At 39.9% G+C, this 26,978-nt stretch overlaps 2 protein-coding genes across 5 annotated transcripts in view; one reads left to right on the forward strand and one right to left on the reverse strand.

Moving 5' to 3' along the window:
* The window catches only part of LOC311095148 (uncharacterized protein), a 28,137-nt gene extending 22,877 nt beyond the window's left edge, over positions 1-5,260 (reverse strand). Inside the window, exons 1-3 of one of the 3 annotated variants that reach the window (XR_014608787.1) lie at positions 5,157-5,195; positions 4,946-5,006; positions 559-1,954 (exon numbers count right to left, since the gene is read on the reverse strand). Coding sequence is in view for 1 of the 3 variants with exons in the window: in XM_084133534.1 (XP_083989660.1) it covers positions 4,946-4,973 (28 nt within the window). In the remaining 2 variants the exon portion in view is untranslated. Of the gene's footprint in view, positions 1-558; positions 1,955-4,945; positions 5,011-5,156 lie in introns of those variants that run through there. The other 2 variants (XR_014608788.1, XM_084133534.1) reach the window with 2 other exon arrangements.
* A 7,363-nt stretch (positions 5,261-12,623) lies between these two features.
* LOC311095007 (uncharacterized protein) lies at positions 12,624-24,136 on the forward strand. 2 transcript variants are annotated; one of them, XM_084133289.1, is made up of 2 exons: positions 12,624-12,680; positions 22,169-24,135. In XM_084133289.1, exons 1-2 carry the CDS (start codon positions 12,675-12,677, stop codon positions 23,825-23,827), a joined length of 1,665 nt encoding a protein of 554 aa, XP_083989415.1. In that variant the 5' UTR covers positions 12,624-12,674; the 3' UTR covers positions 23,828-24,135. The 2 variants fall into 2 exon arrangements, with proteins under 2 accessions (XP_083989415.1, XP_083989416.1); XM_084133290.1 differs by having other exon boundaries at positions 12,626-12,680; positions 22,102-24,136.
* The last annotated feature ends 2,842 nt before the right edge of the window (positions 24,137-26,978 follow it).

Here is a 26,978-nt window from a genome sequence, read left to right on the forward strand (position 1 = left end):
AGGTATTCCAAGAAATGTGCCGTTTGTTTGGCATTGACAAAACCCACACTACAGCTGTGTCCCAATGTGAAGACTGCATCCTTCGAAGGCTGCGGACTTCAAACGATGCAGCCTATGCGTCCTCCGAACGGCACACCATGTAGCCTTCGTAGGATTTCCTAATTGTGCAGCCAGGTGTTCCCGATTACCGCTCCAGGCGCCAAGCAACGGTGCGAGTGTATGCTGCCATCCTGATAATTCATTTGATATAATTGAGAAAACAGCTATGGAGCCAGAATTGGCTATTGTCATTTTTATGTTTTATATTTTACTGGAGGACATGGTATTAAGGATGTTTCAGGTCATGTACTTTCAGCTTAGCTGAAGATTCAAATGTTCATTTATAGGCCTATCTTACCTTGATGCGATTTTGTAGGCTAGTGTATTCTTTTTTATTATGCACATAAATGGACCATGGTAAATATATTTACACAGGTTTTCAACCCTATTTGAATATAAAACTCAGCTGAATATAAAAAGTCCAGTGCGAATGTTACTCACGCTCGTCATCGGCAGCTGTCAGTCACTGTTGCTAGGCGACAAGAACAATCGTCCGTAGGCTAGACCAGTCCGAGCGCTTCAGATGCGCCCTTTGAAATGGGACGGAGCTGTAGTTAGCAACAATTTGTTAATATTGTGACAATAGGCCTACATTTACTTTAATTTTCAAAATAACCAGTGGTGGTATGTAAGGAACTACATCGTTAATACTCGAAGTGATTTTCCCACACAGGACAGCAACACTACAAAATTATGTTATTTTACAATATGATGCATTGTTTTACAATAAACTACACAAAAGTATATAGTTTAAATGTATCAACCTTGAAAATATTCAGAAGTAAAATGCAACATATGCAGTAATATAAAAGCAGAACCATCATAAAAACCCTGACAAGGTTTTTTTCCTCCAGAATTCCTTTACTTTTACTCTTGATACCTTAAGTACATTAGAGTATGCAAGATAATTTTGCTTAACTAAGGTTTGAAATATATGACTAGTAGTTTTTCCCCAATGCGGTATTAGTGGTTATTAAAAGTACTTTAGTGTAATAAAGTATCTCAATATTTATTCCATGAGTCAGCCCTGCAAACCCGTTGGTAGACAACTTAGTGGATAGTGGAAATATGCAGTCAAACACTCTGGAGACCGTCCCAGATGATGTCCCACCAGCAGGAGGCCTTACCAGGGTCTCTATTGTGGAGCCCATCCCGGTCCAGCAGCACACCAGGGTCTCCCACTCAGCTGAATAAAAGTCTACTTCATTTTTTCTTATTTTATGTACTGTAAATTTAAATGTTTATGTTGATTTTGAGATGTTTAACGTATGTTGTAAATAGTTGGGGGAAAAACGTTATAGAAGAATTTGTTTCATGTAGAAATTATGACTGTCATTACAAAAATAAACAATGTCCAGAGCAATGAATTCTCTTTTATTTACACATTTAAAGTTGCATAATTTTTTTTTCCTTTTAAAAAATATAAGTGAAAAAAGTTAAAGAATATATATATATATATATATATATATATATATATATATATATATATATATATATATATACATACATACATACATACATACATATTTCTTAATCATTCTTTCAAGAAGAGAAAACAGCCTGTCCATTCTCTCCTGTGCTCTCCTCGCCTCTGCAGTCCCATGTCTTCTCTAATCAAGTCCAAAAACTCGTCCTCTCTGTCTCGCCTTCATCGTGGTGCTGCTGCTGCTGCCCCTGGCTCCTCCTCTTCTTGGTCACACACTGCTGAACTCGGCCCTGGTGTGTCCTCAGGGATTGAGGCAATGAGGGTGCAATGCCTCTGTCCCAACATCTCATCCATGAGGACAAACCAGGGCCAAGTTTCAGCAGTGGGTTTCCCACTCACACCATCACCTGTCCCAGGACACGTGCAATCCTAAGGCAGAGCAAATTAACCATGGCTTATTAACAACAACAGCACATACATTTCAGCAAAGATGTGATCTCAACTTTCTTACTTTGTATTTTTAAAATCATATTCATGTTCAGAAATCATATTCATGAATACTCAAATTTGGTTAAAACCTTTGTAGACATAGCTTGCATGACAGCACTACAAAAACACATACAAGTGAAACCCCATTGCCTTATCTACTGCTTTTCCTATTGTTGTGGGCTTTATAGGGTGAGTGATATTTCTTATTTACACAAGTTAGACAGACTAGTGCAAATATTACAATAAAATTTAATTTATTTAGTTTATTTATTTATTTTAAATTGCAGTTTAATAAATTGAGCTGTCTGCTCCTTGCTCCCTGAAACAATTATTAAACTATTAGCTCAAGTTTTGCCTCAGACCACCTGACAAATGAAGCCACGCAATGGTGAAGAAGGAGTTATGGTGAAGTTTATAAGAAAGAAAAACTTGTGGCTTTTAACTCAGGTTTCACTAGCTATTTGAGTAAATGAAAACATAATACTTACATTTAAATGTGAATTTGCCGTCCACCAGCGAACTCTCGGCCGTCATTTATTTATTTATTTATTTATTAATAAAAATGCTGTCGTCACTGCCGCGCGATGAATTATGGGGTAGGATAGTCCGCAAAGTGTCCATTTATGTATCCTTCCTTTCACGGGGAAACGAAGGGTGCATTTGGCGTCGCTTTAGCCTTCGTCGCACCGCGATGACGCAACCGGCCTTCGAATACGGCCTTCGGAGGATGCAGAATTGAATTGGGACAGCCTTCATAGCGCCGCGGTGACGCAATCGGCCTTCAAATGTGACCTCCGAAGTGTGCAGCCTTTGAATTGGGACATCCTTCGTCGCTCCGCTGTGACGTTTCGTAGCGCTGCTGTGACGCAATCGGCCTTCAAATACAGCCTTCGGAGGATGCAGACTTAACATTGGGACACAGCTTACACCATTCAGACCGCAGTCCGACGGCCAAGTTGAACGTTTCAACGTCACACTCCAAAAGATCCTGGCCTCCACTGCAGAACACTGTCACTGGGATTGGGACCTGATGATCCCATATGCAGTTATGGCCTACAGAGCGACCAAGCACAGCGCTACTGGTTTCACCCCCAATTTCATGATGTTCGGCCGTGAAATAAGTGAGCCAGTGGACCTTGTGGCTGGTTTGCACCTTCAGCCCCCGAGTATGTGCAACAAATGCGTGAGCGGTTGGAACTGGCTCACAACATCACCCGAGAAGCCCTTAGTGAGTCGGTCACGTGTGCAAAAAGACAATACGACAAAAACGCTTGTCACACACAGTACAAAGTCGGCGACGCTATGTGGTATCTCATCAAAGGAACACGTCATGTCAAAAACAAAGTCAAAAAGTTCCTCCCCTCCTACGAAGGACCTTACTTTGTTATGGGACATTTAGACGATCTAGTCTACCGGATCCAAAAGGGCCCCAGAGCTAAGGTCAAAGTTGTCCACCATGATCAACTCAAATGCTACCGCAGCCGTGAGCCCCTGGACAACACCTGGGTCCTGGACCAATCCCAGAACTGGACACCTTCTGAAATCCTGCCACCAGCTGTGGATGGGCACCCAGCAGACCTGGAGGATCTCGGCCTGGACAGCCTCTACTCTACTGCCTCGAGTGATGGCCCCAGTGACTCCCGGCCGTCCACTCCACCTGCTACTAACACTCACATGATCGGGTCTCTTCCATCCACTCCTTCCCATGTGGTACTTGACCATGGTGGGGTTGCGGTAGGAGGGCCACACCACAAGTCTCCACGCGAACCTCTGCCCCAACGTCAGCGCCGAGGACCACTACGGTATGGGGACTGGGTCACTGAGTGAGTCACCTATGACAGTTCATATTTGCACTAGAGACTTTAAAGTTAACGTGTTTTTTTGTACTCTAGTCTAGTTTGTTCTATACTTTTTCTACAAAAAGCACTTGTTCACGTTTAAAAAAAAAAGTTGAAGAGTTTTTCAATGCTTTTACATGCTTGCACTTTATTGCATCCAATGCATGTTTTCATTATTACTGTATTAGTCAGACAGTATTACCTCTGGTCACCGAAGAATAGGATTTAAAAGGTGATGTACTCTTATGTTTTATTAGAGACTATTGCATTTCTAATCATTTTTCACTCCTGGGTTCACTGTTGAATGAGCTTTAGAACTTTTAGCACTGTTTAGACACTTGTTAAATTAGTATAACCTACCTATTTGGATTTACATACTATTTGGGACACAGCTATCTCTTCACATTTTAGGCCTACAGATATAGAGAGTGTGTGCTAAGTACATTTAGATGGAATGGAATTAGTGTTAATTGCCAGTCCATGGTGGGGGTAGTGTTGTGGGATGTCTCTCCAATGTGTTTAGTTTAGGGCAGCTCAGTGTGTGTGTGTGTGTGTGAAGGAGAGTGAGTGAGTGCGCGTGTCCGAGGCGCGCCCCTCCCCCCTGTCTGATCCCCGCGAAGCAGCGGAAGAGTGTGTGTGAGAGTGATACGGTGACCAGTGCATGTAGTTAGCTAGTCTATGTGCAGTGTATTTCAGTGCAGCCAGCAAAATAAAGCACCTAAACTCTTCGGCAAGACGGCCTCTTTGTTTTTATATGCTACCATCACACTAACAGCGTGAAGTTTAGGGAGTTAACCCCAGGAGGAGAACTTCCGGCCCTGGAGAAGACGGATCTCCCCTGTGTCTCCCAACCACGGTTAGGAAACAGAAACAGGAAAGGTTAACAGTGTGCTTTGCCCTTTGGACCTAGATAAGTTTAACACTTGTCATCAAACAAGTCTAAAGGCTAAAGCCTATATAAAAAAATTAAATATAAAAACTTTCTGGCGCATTTTGCCCAAAGAAAAATGGATGATTTTGAGAAATCAATTGGAAATATTAAATTAGGAGCTTGATTAATTTGCGTTGATAAATCCTGGATTGAGTCTCTTACCAAGAGATGTTTCAGGCCCCGTCGCCATCTTTACTGTATCAGACCGCAGCGCAGAAGAATACTTCCTGAAACAACAACAAATACATTCAAATACATAAAAACAACCTCGATATATGTTTGTTTATAATCTCAATATAATGTTTAATGACTTGTCAATAAATCAACACGTCTGTATAAAACTCGTTGCAGCAGGACATGTAAGTTAACTCACCAGGAGACGAGCTGCTGTCCAAGTTTGTTTTGATTCTCTTTCTCTTTCGTTTGCACGTCTTCCTCCCCAGCTCGCAGTTATGGGCGTGCTCAGGGGCGCTTATATATATAGACATAAAGCTCTACTGGGGCACAGGGTCCTCCATTGTTTGTCTGAGATAGCAGCAGTAACTAAGGAGGCCCAGGCTTGCAGATAGGTCAACTAAATATAAATTTCATATCCGAAAGAATGATAACAGATTCTTAAACATGAGAATGAGGATAAATGTTGCAATGAATGATCCACACTAAAAAATGTTAATGTGTATTGTCAACATTCAAAACTATTTTTACTCCTCCAAAAATTTTAACTCCACACACTCTACACACAAACATAAAATGATAAGCCCACATACACACCAAACTACACACAGGTATGAATTATGTAAAACACTACATCTTTTGTCTTTTGCTTGTTCTGTATAGGAGTTTGTCACACGTCCATGTATGTGCGCAAATACACTGTATTTATTACATGGCTTTCTTGATAACAGACCGCTGCGAAGTATAACAGACCGTTGCCATGAAAAACAGCGCGTTGCTATGGACGCGGAACGGACTATTTTCTTTGGCGGAAGCAATACAATCGTTTTTAAATCAATAAACTCCTTTTTAAATCAATAATTCGTCTCAAATTATTTATTTATTTTGTAGGTAGCCATGTAATAAGCGGGATAATGTATAGAGAGGCAGTCGTTATAGCGAATAACAACCCCTTCAGGCTGTCGGGGTTGTTATTCGCTATAACGACCGCCTCTCTATACGTTATCCCTTACATATTATACAGTATGTTTGATGAATGTTACAGTTATTGAACTGAACTGAATATTAACTGAATATTGACACCATTGGCTTGTTGGCCAAGCTTTTAATTTTTTAATTTGTTAAAAAATTTGTTTTTTAATTTGTAATTTTAATTTGTTACTATTGTAAAGCTGCTGTGAAACAATATATTGTAGCTCAGATATGTATATATGGATCTGTACTGTATGTGTAGTATGTACACATAAATATATATAATTGTATATGAAAATAATTTAAAATTAAAGCTGCAAGCAGCGATGAAAAGGGGCCTCGCACCCCTGCCACCGCCACCCGGTGCCTTTAGGAAATGCCTTAAGATTACACTCACCAAATTTGAAGAGGATCAGATCAAAACTGTAGGAGGAGTTTGTTAAAGTACAACATCAGGAAAAAATGCACACAATCTAGGAGGAAGTTCAAAATAGCTCACTTCCTGTTGTGTTTAGGGCTATGCTCCAAGAGACTTTTCTGTAGGTATTGGGTCATTACATGTATGTACCAAATTTCATACCTGTACGTGAAACGTAGAGCCGAGGCCAGTTGTAGTTCTTGTGTTTCTCTTTTTCTGTTTTTTCTCTTTCCTTCAATGATTCTGCTTATTAACATTAGGTGTCACCACTAATGGCCAACCATCACTTAATTAATCACTTAATTATCTCATTAACTTCAACACTGCCTCAGTGTTAATTTTAACACCCTGTAGTGTGGACACATATGTACACTGAGGAGTGTTAATATAACACTGGGGATTTTGTTGTGTATGAACAGTATATAATAGAAACACTAGAAATATGTCTTCTAGATCAGGGATGGGCAACATCTGTCCTGGAGGGCCGTTGTCCTGCAGAGTTTCGCTCATAGGACAGGTCTGCAAATATTTGATGGTTTGATTTTTGAGTATGTGAGACAATTTGATTTAATCTTCCCTGTTTCTGAGAAGATCTCAGTGACTGGCAGCCGTCGCCTGATCAGCCCTGCAAACCTGCTGGGGGACCGTGGAAACATGCACTCATCCCAGATAAACCAAACTTATCTTGTAAATAGTTGTAAAAAGTACTGTAAGTAAAAATGTATGGCCTAGAACAATTTATTTTGTAGTAAATGTACAAATTAATTGACGTGACAAAAATAAATGTACAGAATAATTTCTTTATTACATTTACAAGTTAGCCTATAACTTGCGTTACAGAAATAAACAATGCACTGAAATAATTTTTGTTTCATTTACAAATTATAACTTACATAAAAATAATGTATACGATTTTTTATTGTACAGAAATGCCCCACACAGCACTTGAGTCCTCTCAGACAGGACCAGCGGTGGGAAATTCGCAACTCTGGAAAAGACGTACGGATCAGATGCTGGACTGTCCTCCTGAAATGTCCTCAATCATGGACTTTCCATCGCAGACACTCGATAAAGCTGGACAGGGATGGTCTTCGCCAGTCAGTGAAACAGTATGTGTGCTTCAGACCACGGTGAAACAAGCTCTCGGACGACACCTTCCCAAAGCGCTAGGAGTTTTCCTGTCCGGCTCCACAGACCACATAACAGGCTACATTTATACAACGCTTAAGGTTTGGGTAGTTCAAAAAGAAAGAAAATATATGACCAATGTCATGATTTGTGTTGCATACCTCATAACTGAGTTTACATTCATCTGGAGTGACACCGACTAATAGTGTTCAGTTACATTAGAAAGTGATCCCGTTATTGCCATGCTTTAAGCTGAACTCCCTGTGTTTCTATAAGTTTGGATACCGGTATATGAAAATGTGATTAAGAGGGGAGAAACTGAGATGTTTTTGGGTAATTCAGTCTGGCCTGTCGCCACTGGAGGGCGCTCTAGGTCACGTGTTGTTTGGCTGATGCTGACAAAGTAATAAAACGAAGAACAAGTTGTTTTCCCTAAACTAGAGCCCTGCACGGGCCTCAAATCTAGGCCCGAGTCCGGCCCTGGCCCGAGACGCTCAGGCCCTAGCCCGACCCGTGTCCGACAGCTCATCAGAATTATCAGCCCGAGTCCGACCCGAGCCCGTTTTTTTTTTTACAGCGGCAGACTGCCATTAAAATATGTCCGTTTTGTTAGTTATGTTTCTTTTCTTTTCATTTCTTTATTAAGTTAATTTAGACAAATGTTTGGAGCATTTAAAAAAAAAAAAAAATGACGACCAAGCAAGCCGAGCCAACAGCGAGTAAAACATGTTTGATCAATTTAGCCTCTCAAATCAACGCTAATACTTTACTTAGCTACAATAAAATCCATAGATATAAAACACTTCAAGCATATCACACAGACAGTTAGTTTAATGTTTATTTATTAAACCACAGTGAGTAATTTTTTTTTAAATACTGAGGCAGGCTCAGGCTGCTCGCAACAGCGCTCGCAAACGAAATGAGCCTAAATGAGCCTCAATCTAAACAAATTAAATTAAATAAATCAAAAACAAACTTGCAAGTTATCTTACCTCAAAAACGCACCACAGAACATGGCCATTCTTTTTTCCAGTAGTTTCCAACAGTTAAACGAAAATAAAGTACAATCAAACGAAAAACGAAAAACATCAAGTTTCCAACAGTTAAACGAAAATAAAGTCCAATCAAACGAAAAGTTAGAACAGTCTCTTACAGAGCATCGTGGAGAAAAAGAATAGCATCCACAGTGGAAGATTTTAACCCAGTCCTCTCTTCTATCACTCGCGATTTTTCTCTTAATATTCTCCATTATTTGCACATGAGGTGAATCGTTGGTTGCGCTGACGGGAAACCTTCTGTGTGTGTGCGTGCATGCGTGCGACTGTCATGTCAATCATATGTCAGTGTAATTATAAGATTATGAAAGTTATGAGGTTATTAAATGTCTTTCTATGTTTGTTTTTCTATCGTCGACGTCAACTTCTCATATTTTTTTAATTAATGTCTAAAAATATAAAAAGAAGGATAACCCAAAAAAGGCCCGAGGCCCGGCCCGCATGTGAACTATGACGTGAAAATTGGCCCGAAGCCCGGCCCTAGGGGCATAAAAAAGTCGGGGCCCGTCGGGCTCGGGCTGAAATGCAGGGCTTTACCCTATACTATACTCACTGTGTTGTGTCTGTTCCTACAATAAAATATAAATAATCAGTATTATATGATGCAGACATAATGATAGCCTATATATTTTAGCAGCTTTTTTGACTATTATAAAGCATTTGATTGTTTAGAATATGATTTTATGATGTTAGAGGCAGAAACACAGTCCTGATCCTCGGACTCCCGTTCCCAAAACCAGCAATGATATTTTTACTGATGGAGTTCATTTAGAGAAACTTTTCATTCTTATCTAAAACTTTTTGTGAATGCCGCTGCATTTTGCCTAGACCTTATTTCACATGTAGTTTTAATAGGCTATTTATAACCCAAATGCAGCCTGTTGGGTCATTTTATTGTTTTTTTTTTTTTTTTAATATTCTTATTGGTAAATGTGACTGTTTTAAGTTCACTTAAATTATAAGTTGTTATATTTTTAAAAGCCTAATAAATGATAAAATGTAGCTTTTAATTATACTTTAATCTAGATCAATAATAATTTAAACATGCTATTCTGAGAGTTATTATTTTATGGCCTAGCCTATATAGTGCTCACTTTTTTGGACACTTCCCTTTGTTTCTTTCATATACTGTATTAATCAGTTCTGTGATTCCTCTTTAAACTGCCTTGCTTAGTGGTGTTACAGGCCAACATGAACATCAACTTACAGTGAGTTTTGCAAGATCAGCAACTTCGTTTCCTCGGACTTCCGCATTTGCTCTCGTTCATTTAAAAAATTGCCGCACCAGCAGCTGATTGGCTGATGTTGGCTGATGTCGCTGCTCATTGGCTCTCGCGTGCTTCCTCATATGACCTCCTCTTCTCCTTCCTTTCGTTTGAAATGACAGGCGCGCGTTCACGAGTGACTCAAGATTTACGTTTTCCACGAACAACTTGAATTCTACACTCAACTTCACACGGCTAAAGTTGAGGAACATATGAAGCTGGAGTTTGTGAGGGTGAACACAGATGGAGGAGAAGCAGGTCAGTGTGTGTGTGTGTGTGTGTGTGTTCAGGAAGTGTTCAAGAACGAGACAGGGGTAGCTGCAGCTTGGAGTAATGGGCGTGGCAAGAGGTAGGGGCGTGGCAGGAGGTAGGGGCGTGGCAAGAGGTTTCTCATTGGTCAAAGGAGTTTCGTCCTGGATAGAGTCAGAGCCGTAGAGAGAAAGTTGCGACACAGCAATGGTGGTTCGTAGAGCCTCTCAATAGTTCCCTGAAGTAGCAGCAGCGCGGTAGAACAGACCGTTTGTGATGCACTTTTAAAAGGTAAGACGTGTAAAGAATAAGATGATATATTATCAGTACATCTGAATCAAATTAACTTGTGTATTAAAGCATGCTAGTTTACTATTGCTCTCTAAATTAGTAGTTTTAGGGGACATTATCAGATAAAAGAAAGGTCACTAGATAAAGTTAGTAGCGCATAACAAACCACGAACAGCCTATTAATGGTTAAAACCGTTCTATTAATGCATTTTTATCCTTTGTTGTGTAATAAGAGGTAAAGGCTTCTAAACAGGTGTTAAATATAAAATTGGGGAGTGTGATAGGGAAGTGATAAAATGAGTATCCATTTCATTTCTCATTAAATGTGCAATAACAAAAAAAAAATCATTATTTTAGATTGCATATTTGAGTAACAAAAACGTATGGGTGGAGTTTTTTAGGCATTGTGTTCCTGTAAGCTACCTGTCTATATTATGTTTCAGCTCAGCTGATTTTTGGATTGATGGGAAAGGGAAATGGAAGTTTATTCGTGAGATTAAAAACAATGCTTAAAAGCAGCAAGCCATTTACAAAAACAAATCACACTATACTAAATGGGAAATAATACTAAATAAATACCACAACATGTAATATATGCTACTATAATTTTTCCCGTTTTTGTCTCCTTAATCGCTTTCAACACAAGAAGCAGAAAGGGGATTCAGTGGATCCTGAAGACTCCCTGCACTGACGCTGTACCCTCACCTTCAGTTTCAGCTCCTTGGATTTTACAAGACTTATCCTTGCTCCTTATTTTTAATAAACATTAAACTTCCCAGTGTTGGTCTTTGTGAAGAAGTTCAGATGCACCCAAGTATGATTAGTGCACAATATAGCATAAAATCTTTAGTTCTTCTATTTAGACTGCTCCTGCTGACTCGAGCATATTTACTCCTCTGTGTCGGACACGACAAGAACAACATGGAGGAAATGACAGACAACATGCTTGACGTGCAGTTTATTAGACATTTATAGACATTATTAGACATTTATAAAATCCCATTGTGCTAAATCAATGCTATATATATATATATATAATGTGAATATGTGTGTGTGTGTAATTGACAAATACACCTTCAAAAGTTGTTTTTTAAAAATCTCAAAATCTTTTCAAAACTGATGTTTTATTAGTTTTTATTTATTTTATTTGTTTTATTTATTTATATTTTTGAGTCATTAACTTTGACTTTTTGAAATTTAAACAATTTTCAGTTGTAAACATTTCTAAGTGTTTAAATTCAACTGATATGGAAAGTGTACCAACCTACCCATACTTGAAAGCAGTTTTTACCAGTATTAGAGAGATCTACAACTCTTTTCACTCATCATTAAGGCTCCTCTGAACGATGAATTATATCATGTATACTGTAATTACCATAATAAAATAACCATGTTTGCAGTTGTGCCAACCTGACATGCAAATTTCTGGACAAAAGTTTTTCAATTATCTCAACAGCTTTAAAACTACTGAAATTTATTAACTTTGTTTATATGAAAGGTTCAAATGATGCCATAGAATTTAATTTTTAATTTTTTATGCTTAAGACACCATTTGAGTTTTTAGACTGTTCATTTGTGCGGACAGTTGCTACTATAGTATGAATCAGTGAAGGAATGAGTTTTGACTTAGAACACAAGCCTTTGATGACAAATTCAATTGACGTTTCAAAAAAAAATAATTGTAAAGACAACTGAATAAATGTTTTTTGGATAAAATGGTGTTTGTTTTGCTTAATTGATTAATGTCACTTAAAAGAAGTTTATTAAACCGTTTTTACTTCATTTTATAATTATATGGTGAGTGTTTGATCAAACACGTATATATGTATGCCTTACAGCAAAAACATTTGCTGTACCATTATTATAAAAAATAACATTACTATTAGTTTGTATGTACTTTAAATGAAAGTACAAAACTAGTATGACTTTAATAGTGTCAGGAGACATTTTTATCTTTAAAATAATAATTTAATTTGTTTTTTAATGATTTTTAAAAAGTCGCGGTGGTGATGACGTCATGTAACCCGCGCCATAAATTTGAGAATGTATTCTCAATATCATTATTGCTATTTTCACAGTGAAAGAAATGTATTTGGTCTTGTATAATTGTTTGTTGGCCAAAAGTGATTAAGTATATGGCTCGCTTTTATGCGGATCAGGAAGCTTTCGCGTCCAATTGTAAAGACCTCACGGCACGCCCCGTTCCTCCTGGCACGCCCCATTCCTTTCCGACCTCGTGGAACGCCCATTGCTCCAGCCTGCAGTTACCTCTAGCCTACTTACTAACCGTGGGAATGTGTCGTGCATCATGAGAAGGAATAACAGCAGAGACTCTCTTGATGATTGTAAGTTGTTTTGTTGTTGTAAAACTCCGTGTGTTCGCAGTTACCGCTTGGATAGTGTTGTTAACTAAATAATTCAGGCAAACGACCTAGAGATATGAATGAAACTAAATCATACAGCAAAAATCTCTAAACTGGCATTCAGATTCGACAAATGGTCAGTTTTCTTGTCCTTAATGAACATTAAGAAAACGTGCATGCGTTATTTTATTATTATTATTTTTTTAAGAAAGCGTTTTATTTATTATCTTTGCGGTGTAGTTGTTCGCCATCCATCCAATGGCTGAAAAGAAAGGAGTAAACACGGTCACTATGGTTGTTTTAATTCACAGCCCTTCTAAAAATATGAAAGTTGAATATATTTTATTAATGTATTACTGATTGGCAGATCTTATTTCATGCTGTTTTATATTTTATTTGTTCATTATTTATTTTAGTTGGACTTGGTCAGAGCTGTTTCAAAACTAGTTATCGACATGATGCCGCTGCCTTCGGGCTCAGTGATGTTGAGTTTAAATTACATATAAAATAAAGGCATGTTATGTATTGTGATGCAATTGTGTAATAAAGGGACTTAAGAACAAAGTATTTTTATCAGCTGAAAGGCATTTCTAGCATTTCGAGATTAAAGTCGAAACATTACGAGAATACAGTCTTCCGTAGAAGTTGCGTGTAGGGGTGCACCGATCCGACTTTTTCAGTCCCGATACCGATACCGATGCCTGGGCTTTGTGTATCTGTCGATACCCGATACCGATCCGATACTATAGTTGAATTAATAATAAACTGTATACCTTCCACCTTATACCTTCCTTGAAGAGACTAAAGGCACCAGACTTTACTAACTAAACATAACTAAGACAAAATAACAGATGTATGTAATGTGTTGAATTCTTATTTATTTAAAAAACAATTGTGCATTCAAATCGAAAATAGAATATAATCAAACTTCTTTAAATAAATGTAAAAAAAAAAAAAATGTAGCAGTGGAAACAAAAAAACAGTGTATTGGTCAAACATACAATAGTAATCTGACAGTTTCCAAAAATTGTAAACATGTAAAAATATAAAGTGCAAAGTCCTGCAAACAGGAATTTAAAATGCAACATAGCAGCTGTACCTGAGAATAAAAAAATAAAAAGTTGGTCGAACAACAACTTGATCACACATACAAATAATAATAACCAAACATTGTAATGTAGTGCAGTGTCACACCACCATCACAAACATGACCTGTGAATGCTCACCTAATTAGCAATGGCAAATTTAAATGTCAGTTTTAATTATCATTATGTTTCATATTTTTAAAAATGAAAACAAAAAGAAGCAGGGTTGTGTTTTATATTTCGTGTTGTTATAAATATATGCAGTAAAGATAATCAATGTACGCGTTTGCCTGAACCACATTTATGTGGCCATTAATATGTTTAATTTTTTTTTTTTAAATGAAAAGAGGCAGAGTGGTGTTTTATAACATACTTCGTTTTATTGTTGGCTAAAATATACATAAAGAGATGACCGGAGTAGCCAGAGCGAGCTGAGTGACGCGATCAAGAGCGCTGCTGTTCCATTTGCAGAATAACCGGACTCGCATCCTCTCGTCCTCGGGAGTTCGTTCTCCAAAGTCGAACTTGGCAAGTCCGAACTACCAAGGACGGACGCAAGTCCGAAGTTTGCGTACTTGGTATTGAGAAACGGCCTCTGGCTCGCTCCATGTTGCTTCTAGCATGCGACACACGTGAAGCTGAATGACGTAGGTTCTGCTGCGACGACAAAAAAAAAAAAAAACCTGGATCGGCCCGTGGATCTGTTATTTTTTCCGATCCCCGATCCAGCTATTTTATCAGTATCGCGGCCGATATCCGATCCTAATATCGGATCGGTGCACCCCTAGTTGCGTGTGTGCGCATTCATAACGGTGCGCGTGTTTCCGCGGGCACGGTGCGCGTCCACTGGCGCAGAGCGCGTGTTTCCGCGGGCGCGCTGCGTGCGTGTTTGTGTGTATGCAATGCGCTTGTGAAGTCGACCTGCCTCGGACATGGATCTACACAAAATAGTAGCTTTTTACTTTTATCTGGGCCTTTCAACAAAAGGAAATTCTACACTAATCTTGCATTTCCATGGCGTTGCCTATAGACGAGCACACAGACTCCGCCGGAGTTCACAATCTGGTCCAAACTGTGTGTGTCAGTGTTTCTGACGTGTTTTCGTGCTCGTCTATAGGCAACACCATCTGGGTCATCTTAACAGTAACCGCACCGTCTCCCTCTTCACCGTAAATACGTTCTGGACACATTTTAAGTGCATCATTCTGTATCCAGTCATTTGGCCGGATCCCGTGATTTCCTCAGATATAAAAACCACTGGCACTGGTGGTTGAGGAGACATTCCTGATATGAATGTGAAGCGCTTTGAGTGTAGGCCTACAGTATGAAAGCGGTGTATTTTATAACGGCCTATAATGATAGCCTAATGCCATGTTGGTAGATTGGCACCTGTAGAGTTTCCTTTTGTTGAAAGCCCAGATAACAGTGAAACGCGCGCGCCGTCATGATGCTGTGCGGCGATGTGAAACCACGGCAAGCGCGCACGCGGAAGTCCTCGACGGAAGACTGTATTCTCGAAATGTTTCGACCTATTCTTGAAATGTTTCGACTTTAACCTCGAAATGCTTTTTTTTTTTTTTTGCTTTGCGGTTCAGGGCTTCCGTACACACCTGTCTATTACAATTATGTGGTTTTGTTTTGTTGTGTAGATTTTAACACATGTTAAATAAAAAAAAAAAAAAAAATGCAGGATTCGCATGTTAATAGTCTTACTCTCGCGCACAGATCGTTCTCAGGCACAGACTGGTTCAATGTGAATCGGTACCGACGTAATTCAGTCGGTGCCATAAAAAAAAGTAAAGGAGTAAGTAAGAGTAAGGAGTTTGTAAAAGTAAGGTGTTTGGTACCCAACCCAGATCAGCATTAAAGAAAGTTACCTCAACCTTTAAATAACAGATATAAGACTAAAATAATAATAATTGTATGATGTATTATATATGTCGTAAGAAATTTAGTTTAGCTATGGTTAAATAAATGTTCAGTGATATCTTCCCAATTTTGCCGCATTTATTTCTCTATATAGTGTTGATATGGTAAAATAACTATAAGTTTTGTCATGCTGGAATGTGTGGAAGTATTTAAAACAAGTGTGTTAAAACTTTCACAATTAGCAGGAACAATAAATGAATCAACTCGCTAACAGTCGCATCATTTTATCATCTCATCCATGTTGTTGTTAAATCATATAAATCTGAAATCGCCTGAGATGTGTCGAGCCAGCTTTAACTGTAGTCAAGTCATCTTCATTTATACAGCGCTTTAACAATCTATAGAGTGTTTCACAGCAGCTTTACAGTGATAACAGGAGATTACAGTAACAGAGATTGTTTAGGCTTTACAGCAGATCTATCGTTGGTGAATTTAGAGTATTTCTAAATGAGCGTGCACGAGGTTAGTCATTTGCATAAAACACGCCCACGCCATCTCCATATAAGGGCTTTCCGCACGCGCTCTCCTTACAGTGGTTGTCGATATACTGACCACATCTAAACAATAAACTCCAGTTTCACAATCTAGGGTCAGGGTATTAGAAAATAATATATTGGGTTTGAGCTGAGCCTGAAACAGAGGCACTCGGAATACAGTTATTGTCCAGATAAAGTTAGTTTTGTTTGATTCACTTCCGTCGCAACGATCATTTGCTATTAATTATTACTATAGGCTATATAATTATTCACATTATGACATTAACATTAGCTGCCAGGAAATAAAGAAATAAAAAGTAAAAATAGATAAATTGCATCAAGTCCAGTGCTTTCAAAGCATAGTATGTTTTAAGTGTTTTTTTTATTTATTGCGAATGCTTTTGTTTGTTCCAAAAGATTTACATATAATTTAAAGTCATTTTTATGTATATTGTATTTCCTAATAAAATAAATAACTGTATAATGTTGTTCTTTACATTCTAAGTGGTCCTAAAAAAGCACATCAAATTCACACATTTCTGTCATACACTTCAGTTTTCTACTAATAAATCTTTCCGAAATAATCTTAAGTAGTGAAAAACAAATGCAAAATAGTTAGTTTTTTTGTTTGTTTCTGGTGCACAAAATATGAAATCTTAAGCTTTTTTTTTTTTCAAAACAAGCTATAGTTCTGTGTAAGACACTTAATTTTATTTTTAACACAAAACGTATTTGTCCGGTAATTCGTTTTAGATTGAGACGTGACTTCCAAACACGATACACATTTATCTCACAGTCACACACACGCAAAAAAAAATCTTTATTCCATTACAATCGGAGTCACTCAAAACAGTTAACAAGTTAAATGGCCACAATGGGTCTCTTTCACTAATACTGCGTGGATTATTTCGTATTTGTACACAGGACAGTATCCGCCTAATTCACAACACGTTCGCACATATGAATTTGTTATTATCATCGTTGGTGAATTTAGAGTATTTCTAAATGAGCGGGCACGAGGTTAGTCATTTGCATAAAACACGCCCATCTCCATATAAGGGCTTTCCGCACGCGCTCTCCTTACAGTGGTTGTCGATATACTGACCACATTTAAACAATAAACTCCAGTTTCACAATCTAGGGTCAGGGTATTAGAAAATAATATATTGGGTTTGAGCTGAGCCTGAAACAGAGGCACTCGGTGCTTTTTATAGCCCATATCACAACAGTTAAGTGTTTTCAACCACATAATTATATTAGGTCTCAGACATTAAAGGAGTTAAATAATTATAGGATTAGAAGGAAATTAAGAGAATAAAATGAGTTTTAAGTCGTTATGAAGAAATTAATTTTAACTATTTGCTTATATGGGTGGTGATGGCGCAGTGGATAAGACACATGCCTTTGGTGTGACACCAATGTGTCCCTGAGCAAGACACTTAACCCCTAGTTGCTCCAGAGGCGTGCGACCTCTGACATGTATAGCAATTGTAAGTCGCTTTGGATAAAAGCGTCAGCTAAATGAATAAATGTAAAATATATATTTTATTTTAAAATATGCACACATTCACTCTTATTGGTAATATCCCGTTATGAATTGCATGAATTGTAAATTATAGTATATTTTCCCATTTAAAATGGCAAAATGTATTAATAAAGTTGAGTAGTTTGCATTGCTAGATTATATTTTTCTATTGTAAAACAGTTGTCAAATATAACGTTTAACTACTTTACCAACCATGCACTCTTTCACTGTTAAAACACTCGTCTTCTGTGAACAGTAAGCCCCGCCTTCTTTGATTTGATTGGCCATCTCAATCATTTGACATTGACGAGCGCTGTTAGAACGCTGTAGCTAAAAATGTAACTTTTGAAACTTGATGTCATCTTAACAAGAAATAGAGCGGTGCATTATGAATATTAGTGAGGACAATTTAGCCATTTGTAATTATTGTCTATAATGGTTACGGCCCTGAACAACACCACAATTTCCTGCTAATGCTACAGCAGTCATTGGACATTCGAGTGCTATAGAGAGCATTTTATTTGACAACATTTTGATGGTACGATGTGGCACCAATGTGGCATTGTTTGTCCATTTTTCCTGAAAGAGAAAGACTGTTCGTTTTCAATGTGTATGCTAAAATTAAATTTGAAGATGGCCTTGAAGTCGGCATGAACTCAAAATGGACCCTATTTACTTTGTTAGCGCAAGTTATATAGTCTTGCGGTGAACAATTAATCCATGCAAGCTAATGCACAGAAAAAAAATTGTTTGCCGTGGTAATCTTTAAAATCAAGTAGGCTACTGTAAAAAACAAAAGTTTTTTTATTCAGATTCCACACTGCCTGCGAGCTGCAATAATAATCCTTTCAATTATAATTTGACGAAGTGTTTTATTCATATCAGATGCTTATTGTGTATAAACCAATAAAGTTTACTCTTTTTTTCTCCCAGTTCAAAGGGCTTACTTTTATGGATTTCGGGAAAAAATTAATGAATTTACGCGATGTAGGCCTAAATCCGACAGATCCTCTGAATTACGGCGCAAACTCGTGGCGCGTTAGGCTATATCAATCAGCGTCATGCCCATTCAAAGTGAGGGGGCACGTGCCCCCTCAGATCTTTCCTCGCTGATATTTTTTTTTGTCACAACTTTATTCCTATTATGCTCCATAATATACCAGAGCCTATAACGACTCAAATGTATTCTTCTGGATGTGTAATAAATCGGTCAGCATCAGCCCGCCCCTTTTTCCTAATATGGTGTCTGTGTATATCAACGCTACGCGCGTGCTCTAGAATCTTTGCTGTGTATGTTCAAGCAACTCACTCGTCTCGCACGTTGGGCTGGCAATGTTTTACAGATGGTCTTGAAGTGGTAAGTGGGCAAAGCAACAAATCGGCATTGAATTAGTTATCGGATGATATTAAAAGGTAGTGGGATTATTTGTGGTTGACCTGGAAATTTTAACTTGATCAAAAAGTTATGGATTTGATATTAGCTGCGAATTCAGAGCATTAACTTAAGTTGTGTCAGTGTAACGTTATCGATAGCTAGCCTAGTCTAACCGTAAACTAGTTGGCTAACGTTACTGCCATACAAAGCCATAGTAACGTTATCTGATCGGTTTTGAAACATCTGTTCCTTATTTAAAATATAATAATGAGCAGTGTAACTACAGTATTTCAATGATTCTACTAAAGTAATGTTACATATTGCATTTGATTTGATTACTTTTTTACATTTCTGTCAAATATTAACCATTTTCAAATAAACGGGGTAGTGTTAACCTTATTCAGCACTGAAATCTGTCAAACTTCTTTCAAAGTCCTTCATCACATATTAATATTAAAATAACTTAATTTCAGAGCACCACAAAGTCAGACCTCAGCACCTTTATGTACCTTTAATGTAAGATCGTTCTTAGGTCACATACCAATTTAAAATCATAACATAAAAACTGCAATGGTACTGTTTTTAAAATCATGTGTAGTAGGCCTAAGTGTACAGTAAGTGTGTGTGTAAACATGCTTTAATGAAGTAGACTTCAAAAGCTTTTGAATTTGAGCTTACAGTTCTTTCATCAACCTGTCTTTTACATAAACTTACAAAATAGATACTTTAACTTAGTCCTCAGATAGAGGAGGGTTGCTGCTAGCTCCGTTAAGGTATTTCTGTCCCTCCCAAACTGCATTGAAATGGTATGTTTAGCAGCCAGAATTTAAAAAATTTCAGGGGGAGAAACCCTGACCCCTCCTAACATGATCCATATCACCCGTCAGAAAACAATTGCAACGTCTCAGATTGTGCCCCCCCAGAATTTTGGCTTGCATGACGCCCCTGTTTATCAATGATAATTAAATGTGTTTTAACACCTTCACTTTTATTGACAATCAACATATATCATACAATCCATTATAGTTAGCAAGTTTGTGATTATTTTGAATAAAAGGGGAAAACTAAATAAACGCGAGGCTACATGTGTGTGTGTGACTGCAAGGGAATAATTGTTCTAAATACAGAGCCCCTAAAATATAGATGCTTTTAAAACCCTTATGCTAACATATAAGGTACTGCATGGCCCCTCAGTATCTGTCTGCGCCTTTAACTTTATACACACCAAGCGCAGAGATGGGCACAAATACATCAAAAAGTTTTTAATTACAAATACTTACTCATCAAATGTATTTATATACAATACAAAATACTGCGGTGAAAAAAGCATTTAATTAAAATACAAGGAATTTGTATTTTGAAAATACAAAAATACAAACAAAAATTACAATAATTTGAAGTGCGAGACTATGTGGCGTTAGCTACACGTAAGAGTATATCATAAGATGTGCTTTTATGCTACATGTTGCGCATACTGTCATAAAAAGATCTTTACTCCTGCCACTGGGTGGCGAATTCCAAGAGTTTGAATGTGGTGTGCAAAGACGGCTTTACTTTAATTTAAGACATGACCGACTGTATTTACGCAAATATTCCCAGGTGGTCATTTTGACATGATTTTGTGTGTATCTGGCAGTTCCCGCCAAACAGCAGTTAATCAACCAATCAGATTTCAGCGACACACTCACAAACACGTAGGCCTACACATTGTTTCCATATTACCATATAATGATTCTTATTACATGGCTTGGCTGAATTCCAATGTAGAATGCTGCGAGACCGCTGCGAACTATAACCAGGCGGGAAGGAAGTCGACCGGAAGTTGAAGCCGGCCGCGTGCCACCATCTTGTAGCAGGACTTCACCTGCAGTTAGCATCCCATTGACTCCCATTCATTTTGGCGTCACTTTGACAGCGAATAACTTTACATCTGAGGCGTTTGAAGACTCCATTTGTCCATTATTTATTTCTAAAGAAACACGACAATGTATAAAATGCTCCATTACCTTGTAGCTTATGTTATGGCCCAGTAGAAGCAGTTTTTGTAAAAGTAGGCTAACGATTGCGTCATAACCACGCGACTCTCTGTCGCACAGTAGAGAGATTACCGTATGGACGGGAGGAGAAGCTCGCGGACAATCGGGGGACGTGGAGGCAAAATGACAATATAATTAATCAGAATACCTAGCAAAAGTTGCTCCCGCTCCTAGCTCATGGACAGCTCCTACTCACACTCTCCGTCTCTGCAAGATTCGGAAGGGAATGATTCAGATTTCTCTTGGCACAGCTACTAGAAGACAGACGGGTTGCTCACGTGGTCCGTGTAACGCTTTGCTCGGTTTGAGTCTGCGCGTCAGGAAAGGAAGTGCTAAGAAATCGCTAAAAATGGGCTTCACTTGTCTCAATTGAGATCCAATGAGATGGCTCTGTCCACTTCTTATACTGTCTATGACTATAACAGACCGTTGCCATGCAAAACAGCGCGTTGCTATGGACGCGGAACGGACTATTTTCTTTGGCGGAAGCAATACAATCGTTTTTAAAACAATAAACTCCTTTTTAAATCAATAATTTGTGTCAAATTATTTATTTATTTTGTAGGTAGCCATGTAATAAGCGGGATAATGTATAGAGAGGCGGTTGTTATAGCGAATAACAAGCCCTTCAGGATGTCAAGACCCCGACGCGAACTCGTTCAGCCTGTCGGGCTTGTTATTCACTATAACTGTAATGATTCCTGTCTTGTGTTTCCCTCGTCTTGTGTGGTCTTTAGTTATTTCCTGTTCTGTGTCAGGTTTTGTAGTCCTTTGTAGTTTTTCTAGTTTATTAGTATCCCCAGGTGTTTTCTCTTAGTCACGCCCCCCTTGTTATCTTGTTTAGCTGGTTAGTCACTGTATTTATACCCTGTGTCTTGGTTCAGTGTTTGTGGGTTCTTGTTATTTGTGATGTTGTTTTAGTCTGGTTGTTCTGTTCCCTAGTTTTGTTCCTTTATCTGAGTCTGTCTTGTTCCTAGTTTAATTAATAAATCTGTTGCTTTTGGATCCTGCTTCCTCCATTGATTCAACCCTGCATCGTCACAGAAGAACCCACCAAACAACGAGGATCCAGCAACAATGATCTCCAGGAATCCTGTAGGACGGATTATGTGTCTCCGTCAGGGAGACCGGATCATTGAGGAATACGTACAGGAGTTTATCAATCTGGCAAATGTTACCCCTATTGACCCTATGTGCCTCATGATCTTTTTTAGAGGGGGACTATCAGAGCCACTTGGGTCAACCATGCCACTGCACTCTCCCCACGGCACTTTAGAACTTTATATTAACTTGGCCCTGCAGCTGAGTGATTCGGGATATGCTGTGGGGATCACGGAAGAGAAACATGGTACTCCCACATTAGCTCTCATTCCAGAGACTGTTCACGTCGCTTCTGCTGATCCAGAGACTGTTCACGTCGCTTCTGCTGATCCAGAGACTGTTCACGTCGCTTCTGCTGATCCAGAGACTGTTCACGTCGCTTCTGCTGATCCAGAGACTGTTCACGTCGCTTCTGCTGATCCAGAGACTGTTCACGTCGCTTCTGCTGATCCAGAGACTAAACACGTCACTTTTGCTGATCCAGAGACTGTTCACGTCACTTCCGATGATCCAGAGCTTCACGCCAGTCCAGCCAAGCCTGCACTTCACGCCAGCCCAGAGTCTCCTTCGCCGCTGGTCCCGCCCAGCTCTGAGTCCTCTTCACCGCTGGTCCAGCCCAGCTCAGAGTCCTCTTCACCGCTGGTCCCGCCCAGCTCAGAGTCTCCTTCACCGCTGGTCCCGCCCAGTTCAGAGTCTCCTTCACCGCTGGTTCCGTCCAGTTCAGAGCTCTCTTCGCCGCTGGTCCTGCCCAGCTCAGAGCCCTCTTCGCCGCTGGTCCTGCCCAGCTCAGAGCCCTCTTCGCCGCTGGTCCTGCCCAGCTCAGAGCCCTCTTCGCCGCTGGTCCTGCCCAGCTCAAAGCCCTCTTCATCGCTGGTCCAGGACTCTTTACCGGGGAGCCTCCCTAAGAAAATTTTGGGGGGGGGCAATACACCTCCGGACCAGCCCGATCCGCCAGGACCGCCAGAGGGGTGGTCTCCTGTTCCGCCCTGGCCGCCTGAAGGGTCGTCTTCGCCGTGGCCGCCTGAAGGGTCGTCTCCGCCCTGGCCGCCTGAAGGGTCGTCTCCGCCGTGGCCGCCAGAAGGGTCGTCTCCGCCGTGGCCGCCAGAAGGGTCGTCTCCGCCGTGGCCGCCAGAAGGGTCGTCTCCGCCGTGGCCGCCAGAAGGGTCGTCTCCGCCGTGGCCGCCAGAAGGGTCGTCTCCGCCGTGGCCGCCAGAAGGGTCGTCTCCGCCGTGGCCGCCAGAAGGGTCGTCTCCGCCGTGGCCGCCAGAAGGGTCGTCTCCGCCGTGGCCGCCCGAAGGGTCGTCTCCGCCGTGGCCGCCCGAAGGGTCGTCTCCGCCCTGGCCGCCCGAAGGGTCGTCTCCGCCCGGGTTGCCTGCACAGCCTGCTCCGCCCTGGTTGCCTGCACAGCCTGCTCCGCCCTGGTCGCCTGCACAGCCTGCTCCACCCTGGTCTCTCGTCCTGTCGCAGTCTCCAGGCCCTCTTCCGTTCCATGGGCCTGGCCCTCCATCCCGCCCCCAGTTCCGCCTCCGATCCACCACCCTCCTGGACTATTGTTTTTTGAGGAGTGTCTGGAATCCACTCCTTAAGTGGGGGGCTATGTAATGATTCCTGTCTTGTGTTTCCCTCGTCTTGTGTGGTCTTTAGTTATTTCCTGTTCTGTGTCAGGTTTTGTAGTCCTTTGTAGTTTTTCTAGTTTATTAGTATCCCCAGGTGTTTTCTCTTAGTCACGCCCCCCTTGTTATCTTGTTTAGCTGGTTAGTCACTGTATTTATACCCTGTGTCTTGGTTCAGTGTTTGTGGGTTCTTGTTATTTGTGATGTTGTTTTAGTCTGGTTGTTCTGTTCCCTAGTTTTGTTCCTTTATCTGAGTCTGTCTTGTTCCTAGTTTAATTAATAAATCTGTTGCTTTTGGATCCTGCTTCCTCCATTGATTCAACCCTGCATCGTCACAATAACGACCGCCTCTCTATACATTATCCCTTACATATCATCCGCCCGCGCGACCCGCCCACAATTAATCAGAATGTTATGTTTTATTATTTGACCCGCCCGAGGGTGCGACTGTGACCGCGCTTCACTGGACAGCGCTATAGCAAGTCAATTCACAAGTTGTAGCTATTTGCAGGGTTTCACCAATCTTCTGGTGGTGTATATTTTACTAGAGACTTAAAGCAGTTTGACTGAACACAAAAGCAGCTTCTTTACTTAACTGCATCTGAGCTTGTTCACAATGAGCGAGCTTGACCTATATATATATATATATATATCAGCTCTGGAGAAAACAGTCAAAGTTTTCACCTATCCACCTTATCCCTGATGAGTTTACTGCGTTTTGAATTATGGGACTTCCGGTTAGGGGAACTTCCATTCAAAAAGACTAATAAAGCTGATCCTTTAGTTTGACTCAGTGAGCTATCAGTTTTCTTTCATGTTTTTTTTTAAAGAATAACATGAGAATAAGGTAGGCTACACCTGGTATTTTAACGTGACATGTTGTGGCAAATTCAAAGTTCTTTTTGGTTCAGGTCTCAAAGCAGTTATTAAGTTTAATTACATGGCTTGGCTGAATTCCAATGTAGACTGCGGTCTGTTATTTCTTGATAACAGACCTTTGCCATGAAAAACAGCGGGTTGCGTCGGTTTCCAGTTCAGCCAGTCGGGGTTATTATTCGCTATAACACCCGCCTCGCTATACATTATCCCTTAGCAAATTCGAAGTCCTTGGTTTAGGTCACAAAGAAGTTTCTCAGAGTCGAGGTTCCAGGTCAGAAGAATTAACTTCATTGACAAGCAACAAAGTGAGAAGCCAGTTGGCCAGACATCTGAGGTTACAATGGCCAGTGTTCATGTCTTATACTTTTTCTTATCGCTAGGTGCCCAATGGGCTTTGTCACTCCTTGTAGCCTTGCCACCATTAGATACATTTCCCCCTAGACCTTCTTCTATTGGTGGAACATCTCAAAAACATCTTACATCACATGTGTTTTACTTCCAGTGCATCCCAACACCTGCATTTACAGACGGGTACTTTTCCATTCTCTTATCCTTGTGATCTCTTTTCTGCTTGGCATTACAGCATTCAGACTTTCACATGAGACAAAGGGAAATTCTTCAACATGTTATAACAAGAATATCAATGGCAAGAGCTCTTTTCAGTCGCTGCTTTCTTTTCCTCATAATTATTAGGGCCCAAGCCCTGAAAGGGCGGAGGTGTTACCGTCCTCAGATCTAGGGGAATCTGGGCAGGTACAAAGCCACAGGCTGGATAGCACTGTGGGTTGGAAAGTAGTGGAGATACAAAAATTATGTCTTTCTCAAGCGCTGGATGTTTATTTCTGAGCTGAGTCAAATATCTCAATAATAATACGATGAGGTCATAAACCGTAACTGAACCATTACATGGACCATATAATATAGAAATGGTCTATAACTATACTGAATACAATAAACAAATCAATATGTAAAGCATTGGTATATATCAGATAAAATACAAAACCCATTAATAACATACTGTGAAATAGATACCAGTCTTACTGTACAATACATGAAATATACATCAACAAATGACACTATAAATTGTATTATATCTTGAAACAATTGTTTACAGTCAATACAAAAAGACAAAAGAACGGAACCTTCACTGACGGTGACAGGCTAACTTCAACTAGTTCGCTAGCTATAGCTGCTATCCAATACAGTATAAACACATAATAATAATAACCTTTCTACACGGAACATGACAACATACATCATCTAGACAACCGTACTGGTGATATACTCTTTCGATACTTTTTAACAGAGATTGGAAAGGTTTACAAATATACCTGTGGGTTGGAAAGTAGTGGAGATACAAAAATTATGTCTTTCTCAAGCGCTGGATGTTTATTTCTGAGCGCTTGAGCGACCGTCTCCACGGCAACCCAACTGAAGCAGTGCAAGGGCTATTTTTTTAAAAGTAAACAAATAGAAGAAGGGTTTTTTTCAATTAAACTAATATATGTGGTCATTTTCTCTACCCATTACAGAGGCCCTATTGTTTTCGTAAGGATTATTAGGGCCCAAGCCCTGAAAGGGCGGAGGCCCTATTGTTTTCGTAAGGATTATTATTATTATTTTTTTTTTTTTTTTTTTTTCATTATTTTTTTTGTTGCCTTTTTGCCACTTTTGGGGCCCTTAACATGCTCAAAAACTCTTGAAACTTTGCACACAGGTCAGAACCCGCGGCCATCAGGGCCGGGCTGAAGCTGGTACCCGGGCGTGGCAGGGGGGCTCGACAGCGCCCCCTGGAATGGGGTCCGAAATCTTGGTCCATATATCAAACACGCTTGCATGTAATAATATGAAACTCAGTACACATATAGATCTCATCGGGCCGCACAACTTTCGTGCTCTAAGTTTTACAAAAGCCCAACAGGAAGTTGGTTATTATACATTGTTTGGAAAACGCATACAATGGAATGTGAAATACTCCTAGGGAAGTCATCCGATCGCCGCCAAACTCGGTCGGCATGAAGTCAAGACATTGAGGATGAATTCTTGCGAACAGATTTTTGATATCTCGAACGGTTTGGCCGTGGCGAGGAAACGAATTTATGGCGAATAATGGGACACAGGAAGTGTGTTATAACTTCTGCATACATTAACTGATCTTGATGAAACTTCAGCAGTGTGTTCGTTGTAAGAGGCCGATCACATGGATGTGACTATTGTGAGTCAAAGTTATAGCGCCACCAACTGGCAACAGGAAGTGTGTC

Source organism: Abramis brama, assembly GCF_963993115.1.
Source record: "Abramis brama genome assembly, chromosome: 1".
Classification (NCBI taxonomy): Eukaryota; Metazoa; Chordata; class Actinopteri; order Cypriniformes; family Leuciscidae; genus Abramis; species Abramis brama.